The sequence below is a fragment of the Simochromis diagramma genome, unplaced genomic scaffold, assembly GCF_900408965.1.
Source record: "Simochromis diagramma unplaced genomic scaffold, fSimDia1.1 OVJJ01000216.1, whole genome shotgun sequence".
Taxonomy (NCBI): domain Eukaryota; kingdom Metazoa; phylum Chordata; class Actinopteri; order Cichliformes; family Cichlidae; genus Simochromis; species Simochromis diagramma.
Genome location: NW_024386883.1, coordinates 250515 through 269216, shown reverse-complemented (window position 1 = coordinate 269216; position 18702 = coordinate 250515). Strand labels below are relative to the sequence as shown.

Genomic DNA, 18702 nt, shown 5'->3' with positions numbered 1-18702 from the left:
GAGTTGTGCGCATGCGCAGTAACAACATCTAGGACAACTTGATAGGTAGGGTGTTTTGTCAGAACACCGGCCCCCTACTTTCGTCCATGTATTTTAAATGAAGACTTTTGAAACTCACCATTCTTTACGCTTGAACCTACACTGCACCGCATTAGCAGTAGTAATAGCAATAAACATATGCTGATGTAGTGTTCCAGTGAAATTCCTTTTTGCATGGTGTACCTGCATGACTGTTATCAGCTAACACCACACAACGTAAGTAGAAAGGCAACAGTGCATAGTAATTATCACATCTTTGTTAAACAAAGCACAGCCAAAATCACTGCATAATGATTTATTCACATATTTTTTGTCACATACTATATATTATTATTATTATTATTGTTATTGCTGCAGTTGTGGCGCCTTTCAGGTATTTGCTTTCATTATTCCCATAACGAGATTCTATGCTCATATCTCTTTATAGTTTTCATCTTCATGCATGCTGAGTATTACATTTCACAGGAGCAGGATGCAAATAAATTAAACAGTCTCTTTTTAAAGTTACATCTCATAATCTATCCATTCTAATAATGCTTCAGTTACATGCCTTTTTCAGAGTCCATAGAGGGAAGTCACTTCCTGGAACATACAGTCTCCATCAGAGGGTAAAGGCATTACAAAGAGCACATTATTAATACATCTCATTAAAGCTGGCAATCTATGATTAATTTTCATAACCAACCAAGCCCCTATTCCCCCACCCAAGTACAGCCTATCTCTACCGCATAGTGAAAACACTAAGTGTAATTATAACATTTCATCTATGTACAGTAACTTTGAAATATGGCACCAAATCAGCTTGTGAAAAAAAGCTTGAGGTTACATGTTAAAATATTTGTGACTACAATACTTTTCCTGTTTAAAGTGTGTAATTCCATTCATAAGCTTTCAACAGCAATAACATTTTACAAGCCAAAGTGCAAACACTGGCACACTTTTCTTGATTTTTTTTCTTTTTTTGTGTGAATGTAAACAGTGCCTTGCAGGCACTGGGAGCATTGTGGTGCATTGACACAGTGTTGGAAAGTAATCTACCTCATCTTCAGTGCACCCTGTGTCCTATTTTGAGCAGAAGCTCTCAGGTGATGTGAGTCTGCAGTCTGTTTGGCACCTAATGCGGTGAAGAATATGGAGATTTGTGAGAAATTTTAGGAAAAGAGTCTGATACAATAAATGATGTGTTCCAGTTTACTAAACATTTTAGTGCTGATCATTTTGTGTTGTTCAAAAGGTGCTTGTTTGTCCACTGTGTGGTCTTAACAGTGTGGACATTATTTTTCTCTCAGTAGCTCAGATTAGTTTAGCATTCAATTATCCTGACTTGAGTCAGAGATTGGCTTTTTTTCCCCACACACATGCGTATGCATGCACGCGCTTAAGCTCTTGCATATGCACACATAATTGGAAAATGAGAGGATTTCTAAGCTACAGCAAAGGCAAATAATGAAGAACTTCAGATAATTCAACCTCACGCAACCTTTAAACCTACAGTCTATTAATATTATTTGTAATTGCTCAGTTTTGTCAGTTGGGTTCTGTGAAGGCACCTAGTGTCACCTAGGCAGAGCAGAGCTCTCAATGTTACAGCAACACAGTTACCTTTTTAGTTTCAAAGTGTCAAAAACTCTACTTGGTGAAGTAATGGTTCATCGTCACTACATAGAGTCCATCTGTGCTCCTGAATAATAATGCAGTTGTCAGTTTTGTGCCTACTGATGGGTGGTCTGCGGCCAGGGAAAAGCTCTTCTCCAATATTTAAAAGGTTTTTGAGCCCCCAGGCAGAGAAGCCTCTGTCAGACGTAGGCTGACTCACTAGACTGGGTCCTGCCCAGGTTTGGGGCTTGGGACATGTGTGAAACATCCTTCTTGCGCACTTCACAGATGGACTTTCTCCGGGCCTGCACCCCTCTGATGGCCGTTTTTATCTTCCTCCAGCCAAGGTGGTTGAGCTCTGCCAGGTTAAGTAGCACACATATGCCACTAACTGCAAACATAAAGACCAAAAACACAGTCTTTTCTGTGGGACGGGACACGTAACACTCCACCTCCTTCACGCATGGGTAGCGATCGCACTCAAACATCCCCGGCACGTTGAAGCCGTACAGGAAATACTGGCCCGCCAAGAAGCCGATCTCGAGCGCATTGCGGAACACAACCTGGATGACGTAGAAACGGGAGATGCCTTCTTGCCGTCGCACTTTAGAGCTCTTGTGAGTTGGAGGGAGTCCCCGGGGTCCGTTAGGGATCTCCTTGACCTCCAAGCAGTCATGATCCTCCTTACTACTGTCGGGGTGCACCAGGATGCCGTTGATGTTTCGGGCATGAAGCTTACGAGAGTGGTGGTCATGGTGGCGACCATGGTGGCCATGACCATGGTGATCCATGTAAGGATGCAGCAGAGAGTAGCTTCGATCACGTGCTTTGGCTGACTGATGGACAGAATAGGTGATGAAGCACAGGCTTGGCGTGCACACCAGGATTATCTGAAAAACCCAGTAGCGGATGTGCGAGATCGGGAATGCCTTGTCATAACAAGCCTGGTTGCAGCCGGGCTGCATGGTGTTACAAATGAACATGATTTGCTCGTCCTCATACACCTTCTCCCCCACTATGCCAACTATTAAGATACGGAAAATCACCACCACTGTCAGCAGGATCCTGCAGAGACAGAAGGAGAGAGGGCAGGAAGGGAAGGTGGTGAAACAGGAGAAAGACAGCATCAGTTAATGAGGAGCAAATCCACAAAGGAACATTATATGTGGGCATGACTGTACGAGTGAGTCGGTATAAAGTTAATGGTGAATAGGTGCTGTCGACAATAGTGGTTTTGATTTTTTTTGAATATGCGTTTCTGAAAATTAAAGGGACAGTGACACTACATTCACTTTGCATGTGTGTGCGTGTGCACGCGTATTTGTGTGCTTGTAAGCAGCTGCCGTGATAAACAATACCCTGGGATGATGGAGCTGTGCTCTAGATAGCATGCGCACCTCAGGTCACTAATCATAAGATAAAGATGATTTCACACTCATTTTCACAGCTGGACTGAAATGGAACTGAATGGCAACAGCTATAATAGACACCCACTGATTTAAGAATCAGTCTCGCATGTTAGCATATTTCCCCTAGTGTTAATTAGCTTTTATCGAACATACCAAAATATCTCTGTTGCAAAGCAACTGAATAGTATATTGCTGTATAAATAACCTCCTTCTGTTTCATTGTTGACTCCCAAGTGAGGAAAGAAGCATGCACCATATTAAGGGGCAACAACCGTCACAGTTGCAAAGCTTTTAGATGTGTAGCTATTTAAAGAGCTCACATAGAAAAGAACGAGTTGCCTCAACTATAGGGAGCTGCTCTCCCGAGGAGGTGGCATTTGCTAAAAACTGCATGGACTTCCCATTGAGCATCATTAGTGCTTTGCTGCAGTTATAGAAAGCTGTGTCCAGGGACCGGTGGATCTAGAGAGCAGTACAGCTGTTCTGTTATTTTCATGGTGTCGATCCAGTATGGGCACTGCGGAGGAGGACTCTGGCTTTAGGGCTGCAGTGTCAGCTCTTTCTAATGAGCGAGGAAAGCCTGCACATCATTGAGTTCCCTGGTATTTATGCCACAGCCGTGGATGTGAATGCTCCCTGTGTGGAAGAGCCAGTTGCTTAGCACACTCTTGTATCCAAGCACAAGAGGGGGCCACAGACGGGAAGTAAAGGGATAGAGATAGATGGGAGCTGGCCCTGAAGTAAAAGGCAGCTACATAGGACAATAGCCAAAGTAATGGGATTTTGTTGTATTTTAAATATGCACGTGCATCCTAACTTGTTTGCTATAAAATGAAACTCCATACTTTATCTTTTAATGAGGGCTCAAAATGCCTACCGACCTTCAGTGACCAGTAACCACAGCAACCTGCAGAGGATGGCTGTATAAACACCCAGTATGGAGGGAAAAAATAGCCTACAGTTGTTAGAAATATCCGACAAGTCAAAAAAAAATACATTTGTTTGAATGATGTGAAAGAGGAGGCAATTTGCTGAAGCCAAGGGAAAGACGGGTGAAGGTAAGAGGTACACCAGGGGAACATGCGTTAGCATGAAACAGACTTAAAATAGAGCAGTGCCTTGCTGCAGGACTATCGCTGCTCCACCTGCGAATGCATGCCTGTGTGTGTTTTTTTGTGCGAAGAAGACAGGCACGAGGACACAGACACAAAGAGGAAGAGTCAGCCATGTGTATGACTTGTGCAAAATGGCAAAGACTCACAGTCGCCTGTGCTCAGAGCAGCTGCCAGCGTGCACGCTACACTGACTTCCATCATGGTTAAAAATCCAGCAGAATAAAGCTCCCCCGCATCTTTGGACTTTCAGAAGTTCAAATCTGGTCCTGTGTGTCATTCACATTAAGACATCTGTCAACATCTGCTCCTTTGCGGTTAGCCTGATGTGTACGGGCTCACTAGTGGTTTGACAGCAGTCGATATGGCTGAATGAATGATATTGATGGTTCTCTGCACCACAGGAAGATTTGACGCATTCTGCTCACAGGGACGGAGATCTGTGGTCGACACAGCTCGTCTGTATGCAAATATTTGTTTAAAAGATAGAGGATATATGACTAACTCTAGGTCAGTGTCAGTGTGAGAATCTGCAGTGCTGGATGTTGATTTAAAACCATGCAAGAGGCTCAAGAGCAGCTTTTCTGCACTCTACCTTGATTTTCTAATCAAGGTAATAAAAGACATTGGCTGCTTCTCTGCCCAGTGATAATTACTATGTTATAATTACAACTTAATGCCACTGAATCTTCCTGCTGTAAACATCTGTGTGTAATGCCACAGACTCATGGGCGACATGTTTTTTAATGTTGAACTGAAATATTCTTAGTTCAGACTGTCCTCAGACTGAAGGTAAGAGGATTGAAGCTTTTTCTTCTTCTTAAAATGTCATGCTTCGTGATTTCCGATGAGTGCATCCACATAGATGTACCGCAACATGTAATATCAGTTCATCTCGACAAACTTTCCACTATGCTGTCATGTGTTCATCATTGTAACAGCTTTTTTAGTGATGGACCAAATCCAAATCTGTTAACAAAAATTTTAAATAGTGCTCTATACCAGTCTTTCATTACATCGACATAGATCAGTATGTATTTGTCTGTAGTCACCACCATCTAAACTAAAAACTGGGCTTTTTTTTTTTTTTACATAAATATAGAGGGATAAGGACTTTGTGATTGCAGTCTTCTTGTCCTCCTCAGAGTTTGTTCAATTTTAAAGTAGCGCAGCATTGCAGTCATTTAAAAATCCAGTCATTACTTCTGCTTTTTTTGTCATTAAAAAAAAATCCCAAGGTGTTCCCTGTATTGAGTGCTGTGTGTGTTTGTTTGTGTGTGGTGGTTTATGTGTTTGCTCTACTGCTGGATAACGGGATAATCAGCATGGGGCAGATTGCTGCATTAGCAGAAAGCAGCGCCCGAACGTTGTCTGCATACATCAGTGCTTTAAGTCCTGCAGCATAACTAGCCAATACGGTAACTAGGAGAAGATTGGGACAGCCCGAAGGCCTGAACCTGCAGAATATTCAATAACAATCATGAATAATGAAAAAGATGTCAGAAGTTTTAGTGTCTCAAACCCATGGGGCAGAATATTAAAATACTTGAAGAGTTGATTCATATAAGTGGGCATGAAAAAGATTCAGGCATTACGACATATCACAGCATGGTTCTTGTCACCAAAAGTTTCTTAAATGGCTGCTAAATTGTCTCCCACATCAGTCCCCACTCATCACCTAATTTAGCATCCTGCTTCCCGGAGGACCCGGTTAAAGCTAAGACTAATCATTACATTTTTAGAGACCTTCTAAATCCCTACCACTGTCCAGGAGATTTGATAAGATTTAGAAGAAAGTCAATCCTTCTGCGTCTGTGGATCGTGTTCACGTCTGGATCTTCTTTTTTAATATCTGCTTTCTTGGGCTTCATCACTGACAGCTGACATTTTCATAAAGCGCAGAGACAAACAGCAGCTCATGGGCATGTTAACGTTTATGTCTAGAGGGACAGAAATAGGAGGAAGTAAAGATAATGAGGTGGTATTTTGTTGCGTTAACCTTCAAAGTGATCCTCAGGCAGCTGATTGACCTGTAAGATTGTGTGTGCAGTGTAATGTTAGCTGCTCATCAGCTGGTGTGTCGGCTGGACATGCAAGCTCTGTCTTTCCCAGAGGCTTTAACACACACACACACACGTTCATTCATGCAGCAGCTGCTGTCGCCAGCCTCCAGGGAGAACAGAGGCCCACAAGCACAAATGCACCAGAAAACCTACACTTGCTTTCATACATAGATTATGAATATAAGAAAGTAACTGTTAATATATGAAGGTGCACAGACTGGCCTCTGAAGGGCTGGATAAGTGCAGTTAGCTGTGAAGAAACCTGGATAAAAATATTCCTGCCACCCATACGCTCTCAATAATAAGCTCCAATGATTGCTGATGGCAGCACATAATGAATAAAGACCTTACCGGGCCTTGAAATTAGACAGCTTAATTATCAGAGTGCAGACATTTCTATCCACCCGCCTCTCATCACTGCTCCTCTCTTAAAGTGTTTTAATAGTTTAAGGTCTTGCCCACATATCCGGCAGATGTGCACGAATGCCTGAAGTGCAACTACGAGTCAGCGTGACGAATACGGTAATTTAAGCTAAACTTGAGCTGCGGTGGTTCTCTTACCCCTGCTGTCTTGAAATACGTTACTTAGAGTGTGAAACAGAAACAGTTTTTAAAAATCTGCCCGAGTTTAGCGACGTCAGACTCAAACCACAACAGCTTTTTCATCCTGCTAGTTTCCACTGTGCCACGACTCAGAGTCAACATGGGCAGAAATGTAATTATATCACTTGCTCATTCAACATCTCGGAGGGAAATGGCCTCCAGCTGTTTTGCAGGAATAACGGAGGAAACGGGAAAGTTAATTGGGGGACACTCTACAGGTATCTGTGCCAATTATACCTCAGCTAACAGACAACAGCGAGATCTCAATCTTCACAGCAAAACCATTACAGCTGCGCTTGAGAAAGATGCCTTAGAACGGTTTATGATGAGTATTTTTATTTTATGCCAAACTACTTCACGCCACTCAAAGAAAGCTGGGGGAAGAAATTCCTAAACACAACGTTTCTGTTAACTCATCGCTTGGCCTAACCATCCGCGATGATAATGCAGAGCACGCCAGATGCAGCTTTCCTCTATCCCGTTTGTCTTTATGTCATCTAAAATTACTCTTTCATCTCGACTCAAGCTAGCGAGGCAAACATTATGCATAAGTGTTTCTATCTAAAATAACTTGAAAGCCAAATAAATGGCATCAGCATTTCTTTGTGTATCCCGAACCAGCACGTTTTGCTGATCACATCAATATACAATTTCAGAAGATTCCATTTATATGACATCTTGGCCTACAGTACAGTATTTGGCGTAATGATGGGATTTTACACACATCAGGTCTCCCATTTTATTCCTGTAATACATTTTTGTACAGATGGCCGCCCCTCCCTGAGCCTGGTTCTGCTGGAGGTTTCTTCCTGTTAAAAGGGAGTTTTTCCTTCCCACTGCCGCCAAAGTGCTTGCTCATAGGGGGTCATATGATTGTTTTTACTCTTTATGTATTATTGTAGGGTCTACCTTACAATATAAAGCCCCTTGAGGCGATTTTAATGTTTTTATTTGGTGCTGTATAAATAAAATTGAATTAAATGGATATTGAATTGAAAAATATTGACATTTTTGGTAAATAAATACACAAGGGCGACTGACAGGGCAAATGACTCGGCATCACTGTAATGGAAGTCTGGTTACTGAGGATGAAGGAGTTACAGGAGATATTTTTTTATATATTTATTAATGAAATGCTTGATATTGACGAGAAAAGAGATGATTACATGTTACCGCAGCTAAGTTTACGCAGCTCTGAAGTTTCACACAAGTTTCTCCCAAACTAGATAACAAGTAGTCAAAGCTATCCTTGATAAAAACAGGAAACATCACCGCGTCACCGAGCCTGACCTTTTCAGACCTACCCAAAATAGCAAGACTGGGAAATTGGATTCATACTTTAAATGGTATTTGTTCAGGACGTTGCATAAGACCCCTTTTTAATTTTGATAGTTCCCAGAATGCATCAGCTCTGCTCTGTCTCTCTAATATGTTTTAGTGCCAGAACCTTTAAGTCTTGCAGCAGACAAAAATCAGCTGCCTCATGTGGTTGCACTGTATGTTTGTCTTCAGAGGATATCTTCTTAAGCATATAAATCTGGTGCTGAAAAGTAACAAATTGTTAGAAGTTTTTGTCCCTAATATTTCAAACTGCACTCACAAGTTTTCCTAAAGTAGCATATTTAACCTTAATTTTTATGTGGGGGCTTTTCATCTGACTGTTTAATTGCAAAAAACACATAAAATCTTAGTAAATGTCTGGAATGGTTACTTTTTTATAAAAATATCTCCGCTGCTAAAATGTAGCCTCTACATAAGGTCAGTAAACAGAACCTTTGCTACTTGTCAGCGCTGGTTAGATTGTGTGTTGGGTTGCAAAGATTTAATTGTAAGGCTTTTAGTAAAATTGTATGTAGCAAGTTTCTCTGTAAAAAGTATTAATGGAGTTTTAGCCTCGTGGAAAGAGGTTGGAAAAGCGCTTCTGATATATAACTTGCTAGTTATAAAACCAGCGAACACAGATCTATATTAGTGGGAGTTTACAGCTGTAAAAGCTTCTAATCACAAGCTAATTACTAGAAGTTACTGAAAGACCATATAAACACTTTGTGAATTCAGATGCTTTGTTCATCACAACGTGCGAGCTTTTGTTCATTTAAACATTGGCTTAGAGTTGCATACAATAACCTGTCTATAATATTTGTGTTTGCATATGTTGGGGTGTGAAACAGCTTCCTGCCTCATGGCTTTTCTGGCAGATTATTTAAATTCTAATCAGTTGTCCTTTCTGAAAGTTAGAGCACACGAACATGATGGTTACTTTCCAAATCAAGTGGCTTACTATTGTAAGTACTGTCATTATGTATCACAGTAAAATATGATTCAATCTGCACATTAATGAATGTCCCTAACTTCCTTCTAATGTGTGTATTAATTTCTTATTTCAACTGAGGGAAATGTATTTGTTATTAATGACCCTCAAACTGCGTGTTTTCTTTCCTAAACCTGCGATGTGCCATTAAAGACAGTCAGACTCTAGTAACATGGTTGGCTCCTGTAAATTGACTTCCCACAATATAACATGATAGCACCATTCACCTGTGCAAGGTGAACGCTTATTTCATGTCTCTCCCACTCAGCCCGCCTCCTAACTCTGTCCATATTTTAAACCTTCACTAGCTGATGGCTAAGTTTGTGATTAGGCTAGTGGTGTGTGATACTGCAAACTTTGGTATCGAGCTGATGCCAGATCAATACAGGACCGATACTTTGAACCTATAAAGACAGCATATGGAGGGGAGAGCAGTGGCGTCGTGATTTATGAGTTGAATCATCATCATTTTGACAAATGCTGAACACATTTTAATGACTACTAATTAACTGTGAATTTTAATTTCCACAATAATTAGTTAACACAACGAAACGCGCCTTTCAGCTTTTCACCTTCTGTTGTTTAAAAGTGCCATAGGCTGTGAATACAATAGATAATACAATTCAATGGGCTACTGAACTTAGGATAGAAATAAGGCATTGATCCTATCATGCTAGCATAGATCTAATACCAATACCAGGGTTGGCATAGATAATATCGATATTGGGATTGATCTGTCCACCTGTAGAATAGGCTGTTTATTACTTTTTACTGATTTATTCTTTTTATTTTAGATTGGAGCTTTACATATTGTATCATAGTATCATAGATTTGTTAGGTTGTCGGTGTCAAACATTTCTAGTTAGACATCTTTGCCACCAGGATTTACCCAAGAGGAAGTTAAAGTTTGTCTTTATTTTAAGCAATGAATAATTAGAACACTGCAAATAGTTTAAAAATCTCAGTGCAGCCCACATACATGCATGCCTCACTTCACATCTTTTAAACCAGCCCTTGTTTATGTTAAAGAAAAAGAAATAAGCATTTACATTAGTCATTACTTCAGTCTCTGGTGCACATTTTTCCTGGACTACATTTTTACCTTAAAAAACAACATCTTCAAAATGCTTTCTTTAAGGGAGTTTGGGTGTTTAATAACAGGCTCACAATTCATAAAAGTTTAACAAAACCTGTCTGAATCGAATCAGAAAATATCACTACATGTGGGAAGTCATTAAATATACATTTAGGCTATGCATAGGGGAAACATTACATGCCTGATAAAACTCTTACACACACCGCTGATGTGTTGCTGAAATGAATAATAGCCCGCGCTGAGTGAAAGCTGAGCTCAGCGCTAGTGGCAAACCGTGCAATCAATTTCATTCAACATCAGGGACTGCTGCACAAATAAACTAATGACAACTATAGATGTGCAGGAAAATGGTTTAATTTGAACGACAGTCCTGCTCCTTGGCGAACGATGATGGATTACTAATCTTTTCTAATGCTGCAATATGGACGCCGTTGTTTTGCTTTGCAACAAAACCTTCTCGGGTGGAATAAATCTTATCCAGGAAGATGGTTATCAATGATACATGAAGTATATTCTGTCAGAAGGGATGATGTCCTCAATTCACGCAGAGCATTCCTGCATCTCTGATTATTTTGGGAGAACTAGGGTGCCCTTCTCAAAGTAGGGTACCGCCTTCTTGTGGATATCCTGACCCATTTAGGAAAAGAACTTGACCATGAAAACTGCAGGAGTGAACAACTTCGGGGCAAAGAGTGCATCTTGCTTTTAAAGCCAACAAACAAGAACGCAGATATGTTCGGTCACGTCAAACCTTTCCGGGCTGCCTGTCTAAGTGCAGGTTCTTCCAGCCATATAAACAGCACTGCAGAGCAACAAGGTGTATTTCATACACCACTTTGTTGCATTAAAAGGCTGGTCAACTCTGCATACATTTTTAATGAATGACTTGACATCAGTTGCAACGTGCAACAAGAGGCACGAAGCATTTATTAAGATTTTATGGTTTATACTGCTTAAGTGGGGAGTGATAGATGATGAATAATGGATCATTTAGAGCTTCATCACAGAATAAAAAACAAATAAAGGGTAAATAGATGCAGCAAACAGCACTTTGTAAACTAATTCTTAATCTGATTGAAATGCAGTTTACAGAATGTAATCTATGGAAATGTACTTTTGTGGCTTTAACAGCATAGACAGTGACATTTGCATGTACTTTATCTCAGAATCAACCTGAACATTTAAAAGAGCTGCTTCATGAACACTGCTGTCAACATTGTGTGCCGGGTCAGCCAGCAACTTCAGATGAAGGATCTCTGACACAGATTCCGAGCGATAAACCTCTGCAGAGGGAAAACTTTTCTTCCTCCCTCTGTCTCACCCCCACCCTCATCCATCCGTTGCAGCTTTTTTGTTCTGCCTCTACAGCGCCCATCATCTCCTCTCTATCCATCCGGTTACCTTTATTATTTTATCTTCCTCAGATCACTCTAGTGCTCCATTATCTCTGCCTCTTTTTTTTCCAGCTCATCTTTTGCGCTGACCTCACTACAGCAATGCAGTCAAGGAGAGGCAAGTTATATATCTCGCACCCAAAGGCTTGATCTTCACACGGTCGGACGCATTTTTGTCACGGTAGACATCACAAACATTCACACCTGCGATCTGCAAATGGTTTGAGCACCACATGTGAAACACACACATACACACACACACAAACTGTATTACTGTATGTGAATATTAAACAGTTTATTGCCTGTAGTTGTGTGCTTTAAAATATATTGTAATGATGTGATTTTTGTATACAGATTAAGGACTGGGAAAAATGACGAGCCTAGGTGTTAGATGCATGCCCTCCACATTCAGTTTGCAGTATTATATGGACATGTAATTTATTTGTCTATCGCACCCACTTAAATACTTAATTTGTATGAGATTGTATATCAGCAAGAATTACGAATAGGACAAAACAAAAAGTAAATTACTGCTGTAAAATTTTTATTGTGAAGGCTGTAGATGTACAAAAAATGAAATTATTGTTTTAATTGTAACCAGAAGTCAATTAATATGCATAGAAAACAACCACAAACATTATCAAGGCTGCTAGTGTCATGTTTTACACAAATGTACACAAATAGAGCTGTGCCATTGGCATAAGAATAAAATAACAATTTAGTTTTCCTAATTTTGGAGCCTGAATGTTTAAGTTGGAGAGGATAGTGCTAACAAACATCACGTATTCAGTGCAGATTTTGTTAAATCTTTATTAAGGTACAGAAAATAGATATGCAGGTCTGTGTGCTGACCTCCATTCTTATCAGAAATGTCATTAATTTGTTACAATTAACAGACTAAGACTGACTATACTATCTAATGCAAAAGATTTCAGGGTTATCATAACTGTAAAACTGGTTTGGGATAGAGATGGATTACTGCAGCCTTGACAATGATTTTCATTTCCATGTTATCATGAGTACAGTCATCGGTTATCCATGCACACATTGTACATTGTGCAGTTAGAAGTCAAGCTTATGAAAATTTCACAATACACAACATTAATAACTGAATGAGTCATAATACGCAAGGCACCTGTGGTTAGTCAGAGGCACAGAAGCAACTCTCAATTTGTCTGTCTCGATCAAAGACCATAATTAAGCTAACCTATGCCACAGTGTAGAGTTGGTCCGTTTCTATTTCAAACACTCTTCCGTAATCCTGAGCTAATTATCTATCCTATGCCAGGGCATAGGTTAGCTTAAACCTACAATTAAGAAACAGCTTAATTGTAGCTCAAAAAGACAGTCTAAACATCTGAAAATGCTGTCGGTGTCTCACGGTGGATTTACATCCTCGTGTCGGCACTCAAAAAAAGATGACTGACATGCAACCATGTTCCAAAGTTTGGATGCAGGGGAGACCTTTTATGTCGAAACGTCACTGTTCTGTGCTTTGGAACCGCATCCATTAAAACTGCAAGCGAACACATGCAAACGTTGTCAAAGTAACGACACACAGGCTGAACATCCTACTTGTGATGCCATCTACCAGTCGCTGCATGCCACACCCTGTGAAGTGCAGGACTTCACGACGCACAACAGTGCAACACTACATCACGGTTGTGTTCACGAGTGCAATGGACCACAGCCAACAACCATTGTTGGCTGTGGTCAGTGGTGCAACAGACTTGAACCTTTCAACCCATAGAGGTCAGTGCAACAATTTTGACTCCACACATAATTTAGTGTGGGGTTTGGCGTTAACAATCTAGGAGGCACCTTGACAGCACAAAACTGTGCCAGTGGTGAACAATTCTCCAACTTGCTGGTACATCCAGAAACATGATTCCTGTCTTTTAATTATTAAGTGTCACTGATTTCCTGACCATGCAGACACATGCTTAGGTTTAGGAGTCAAGGCATTTTTTGTTGTTGTTGTTTTTTGTCTTACTGCTGAGATAACCTAGGAATGTCTAAAGTTTTCTTTTCCTTTCTATAGTTGAAAAGCAATATCACCACTTAAAAATAACTTGCTACAAGTTAGTCCACGGCCTCTCTGTCCAAGGTACTTGTGAATTTTCCTGTACATCTTCAGATATCCTGCACACATGCTAACTAAAGGGACAAAATCGAAAGCGGCATAGAGAAAATAAGAAGTTGTTCGGGGGCCTAAAACAAAAAATGCTAACAAATAATGTACAGAGAGACTCAAAAACAAAGGTTTCTTGGCTTACATAGCAGATGGAAGAAAAATGGAGGAAACCCCGCCACTGGGAAGCAGATAATGTTACAGCTAATGCTCTAGGGTCAACTAAAGAGCCTTGTAGGACAAACACTCTGAGGAAAGCCAAACACACGGGGATCATTTACAAAGCATTTCACTGTATTCAGCAGAGTCGAACATAGCTGTGGATTTCATACTACTATATGATGGAGATGCGCTTTTTTTTTACTATCATTTAACTATCCAATGTCACGTGTCTTTGGACAGTTTGACACATAATAGAAAATAAATATAGTAAACGCTATCACATCTCACACAAAAAAGTGCCCTGTTCTAAACTGTACCACTCGATTTACTAAACACATCTTTGGTATTCAGGATACCCTTTATTAGTGTTCAGCCAGTGAAGTGCATGATCAACAAATAGCTCAAACTATGCATATAAGAAAAAACCAGTGCATCATGAGAATAGTCTTTATGACTTCTGAAAGAGGTAGCAGACAAATTGAGAGTTGCTTCTGTGCCTCTGAAAATCTGTAGGTGGCGTGAATCATCCAGAGATTAATTTTCAGCGTTCTTTGTACCCTGTGCTCACAGGATTTTACTGATTCAGCTTCCAGAACTGTTATTTTAAAGCTGCATTAAGTAATTTTTGACCACTAGGGGGCGGAAAGACTCCAAAACAAGTTCACAACAGTTAGCATCTAGCTTATCAAGGTGTTATGGCTAACATGTTAGCAAACAGTTGCCTACTCACATATCCAGCAGAAACAGAGCAACACGGACATCCCTTCGGTCTCCTTTATCTGGCCACCTGTTGAATGTAATTCCAATATTCACTGGCGTTTTAGCCCTTCTTTGCTCTTCCAACTCATAATTGTTTTTGTTTTTTTTCATTTGCTAAATCTCCAACTTTGCTTACCAGTTTCTTCGGCGTTTTTTTACACAGGGCAGTTAGCTTCGGTACCGGGAGCGACTGCCCACATTCATTCGAACCAGCATTGTTTTGGTTTTTCCACTTAAAGAAACCAAAACAACTAGCTGAAAGTTGTGTAGGGCTTCCAAGTGGGATATTGATTCTCAGTGCTACAACAGTACTCCCAAGCCATCAATGGGAGGGACTCACAAGACTGTGAGATTGCTTAATGCATCTTTAAATCAAGTCAGCGTCCAGGTTATTGTTCCATATGAGGACTGGACCAGATGAATTCGTTGGTTAATGCACTTTTAAAATATAGAAATTAGTTGACTGAAATTATTTGGTTGGAAGGAGGATCTCTGTCTTAGCTTCAAATTGCCGATCAGCTGAAATTTTGGTATAAATGTGTAGCTCACATCATCTCTGTTACTTTGACGCAGTTCCAGTGCCACTGGAGGATGTTGGCTTATTCACAGACAATGAACACATGAGCCATTTTGCAGTCCTTTAACTTACACGGGGCAAGAAACACACACACTCACACAAAAGACCACTGAAGCAAAAAGACGTTTAGGCCATGTCCTTGTTGAGTTTGAGTTAATGAACACAGCAGGGCGATCACAGTCTTCACTGTTACTTTTTGTTTTTACCAAAGCAAAGCAGTTTTTAAATGGCCGACATATACATCCAGATTTCACAGGCTGAAGCATGTTGACTCTTCACTTTGCCAAATGAGCATCCAAGCGGGACATTTGGATTGTGTTCACTGGGTGGAAAATTCCACTTTTGCAATCAATTAATCACACAGAGATGATGTGGGGCACGCATGTGGGGCACGTATTTCACACCAATTTTACAGCAAGTCTCCGTGGCATGTCTCCACTGCTAATCAAACTAAAAGCTCGTCTGTTCAACTCTCCGCCACGAAACACTCTCACGCAAAGTATAACAATGTCTGCTGGTCAAAACTAATTGGATTAACTTTTATGTTTTTTTTAGGAAATAAAATCACTCAGAGTTCAGAGTCATTAACTTCCCCCATGATTCTTCCTCCACACCTGCTTGCTCACCATCCTTTCATCTTCCGCACCTCTGTTCTCCCCTCCCCTCCTCTCACTCCTACTCCCCTCTCCTCCTTCTGTCCTATTGGTCTGTGGCCAGCAGCATCAAGCATAATCTATCAATAGCTTGGCTATTAGCTAGTAAAAACATAGGAACCTCTCTGAATTAACCGTAATGCCTGCTGCTGACTATGTGCAATTAGGTTATGCCTTAACTAATAGTGGGTGTGGAGGATAAGAGTGAGGAGAGCAGGGAGGAAGAAAGGACGGGGAAGGCAGGGAGGACTGTGAGGGATAGTGGAACAGAGGAGAGCACTGGGACAAGCCTTGAGAAGGGTAGTCTCTGTACAGATGCCATCCACAGATCCATACAAAACAGCATGTAATGTGCAAAAAAGAAAGAAAGAAAGAAAAAAATCCCAGCTCATCAGTTGACATAAAACCGCGGACACAAAACCAGAAAACACCACCTTCCCACTTAAATCCATGTCTTACCTTCCGATCATAGTAGAGTGCTGCTGGACAGCCGCCTCCAGCAGCCTCTCCAAAATCGTCCACTCTCCCATGGCGATGAAGAGGGGGCAGAACGGTCAGAAGAAACAGGGCTTGGGGACCTGACCCCCCTTTCCTCCAGGGAACTCCTTCGCCTTGCTCTCAGGACCAGCAGAGAGTACAGTCAAACCACCCACCCACTCCCGTCACACCTCAGCTCCCTTTGACCTCTACACGTTGACCTGGCCGCTTATCAGTTCATCTCTGTGCACGTGAATGAATGAGTGTCTTCTGCTGGGCCTGTCCCGCTCTGCTCCTCTTCCAGGTGCTGAAGAGGTGCTGAGCTGATCGCCTCCCCACCACACACACACCACTCCCCCCACCTTCTCTCTCCCGTAGTTTCTCCCCCTCCCCTGTGCAGTGATGCTTGTCCTCCCCCTGCCGCACCACTCTGCTCTGCGCTACAGCATATGCTATAGCTCACTGAATGACAGCCATGATCACCCTCTGTTTTCCACTTGCCTCTGTTCTCCTTCCCCTCTCCTTCTTCTGTCCCTGCCTTTGTCCTCCACCTTACCCCCAGGGCACTCCTTGTACTTTAGCTGCACTCACTGCCATCGGTGCTCCCCTGCAATCGTCCTTGCATTGTGTAGAAGCTTTGCCTTTGCTGCACCCTTGCTACTCCAACCTAAACACACACACACAACACATATAGCTGATCCTCCTCGGCTCACCTCAGCAAACGGCACTGTAAACACACACACACACTTGCACTCGATGACAGCTTTGAATCCCCACTCTCGCACTTCCTACTGAGGACTGCAGATCCACGCCAGCACACAAAGCTCCTGCCTGCTGAATGTCATTTCATGACTGGAGGAATGGTCGCTCCCACAGCTCTGAGTGCTACAAGGACCCATAAAAACCTGCATACACACACATGCACACACACGTGCGCTCAGAGACACACGCTCAAACACGCTGCCACCCAGCCCCTCAGTAATAAATCAGCTGCTTTGCTGCATCCAGTGAGACTGAACCCAGTCAATGTGCTGCAGACCTGCTGTCCTGTGTTGTCCTGTGTTGTCCCCCTGGCTAAATTCAGCACAGTTCAACACCAAGAGTCATGTCTTGCAGGGATGAAAAGCTGTCCTGAGAAACCTATTTCTGTGCTCCATCATCTTGCACCCCCCTCCCTCCCGCCTCTCTCCCTCCTGCTCTCCTTCACCTTCACTCTCTTCCTCCTTTTCCTCACGTTTGTTCTGCAGATCTGAGTCCTTCCAACTACCTCTGTCTCAGCGTTCGGTCCCCATCTCTGCTCTGTGCTCTCCCCTCTCTCCCTCTCTCTCTCTGTGTGTCTCAGCCTCGTTCATCGCTCTATCTCTGTCACACTGTGTGAGCATGCAACACCCCTCCTCCTCCTTTCATAGATCTGCTCTCTCTCATCCCTCCTTCTCGCCCTCCCTCCTTCTCTGCCTCCTCTTGTAAATGTGCTTGGATTGCTACTCTGATCTCTGCTTCGGTTATGCTTGCAAGAATGCCTCCCACTGTACTGCTGTGCCTGTTCCTGCCTGATGTTGCACAGAAAAGACGGAGTTGTGATCTAACTGTGCCTCCTGCCCTGTGTTCATTGCAGTCCTTTGTTCCAGTCTGGAAGCTCGACGGTGTTTCCCTTCACTTCAAATGCTCTCTTCCTGGTACCCCCCCCCCCCCCCATCATCTAACCTCATGATTCCAGGAGGAGGATTACAGGAGAATTGTAGCTCTGCTCCACCCCATCCCCCACATATCCCCTCCCTTTCTCTATCTTACTGTATTGGGGAATACAACACACCTATTTTACCCTGGCCTAACCTTCATACCCCTTTTTTCCGATTTCCCCTTTTCATCTTCTCTCTGTTCCTCATCAGTCTCTCCTCCATTAGAGCCCTTGCGTTCAGTCTCCCTCACGGGAGAGATGAGCACAGTGTTGTACTTTGGTGTGACATTGACATTAGATCAAGGTGGTGTGGGAATTTGATGGTCTCCATCCATTACGCACATGGATACAGTCAGATCCATACACTAATGCACAAACATCCCCTATACACTCTCTTTATCTGAACAAGAGAAGAAAAAAGAAGAAAAAAAATAAAGACTTTTTTTCCCCCAAGATGGGAGTCATAGCAAGGTTTTCCTATCTAGAAGACTGAGTCAAGTTTTGCAGAAGTAAATGATGCGGTGGCCTGACATGAGACCAGCGCACCAGGATGAAGTCATGGCTTGAGGTGACAGCTTCGATTCTTTTGCACCATGCTTCCTTTTAGTCATGCTCCTTTGATTTTGGATTACACGCTTTTCA

At 42.0% G+C, this 18702-nt stretch overlaps 1 protein-coding gene across 3 annotated transcripts; it reads right to left on the bottom strand.

The window, feature by feature from the left end:
- Nucleotides 1–897: 897 nt before the first annotated feature.
- On the bottom strand, nucleotides 898–17693 carry LOC120734132 (gap junction delta-2 protein-like). Of its 3 annotated transcripts, XM_040032714.1 has the most exons (3): nucleotides 16365–17693; nucleotides 14647–14703; nucleotides 898–2700 (listed from the first exon to the last, which is right to left on the bottom strand). In XM_040032714.1, the coding sequence occupies exons 1-3, from the start codon at nucleotides 16433–16435 to the stop codon at nucleotides 1836–1838; spliced, it is 993 nt and encodes a 330-aa protein (XP_039888648.1). In that variant the 5' UTR covers nucleotides 16436–17693; the 3' UTR covers nucleotides 898–1835. The 3 variants fall into 3 exon arrangements, with proteins under 3 accessions (XP_039888648.1, XP_039888649.1, XP_039888647.1); XM_040032715.1 differs by lacking the exon at nucleotides 14647–14703; XM_040032713.1 differs by lacking the exon at nucleotides 16365–17693 and having other exon boundaries at nucleotides 14647–15832.
- Nucleotides 17694–18702: the final 1009 nt, after the last annotated feature.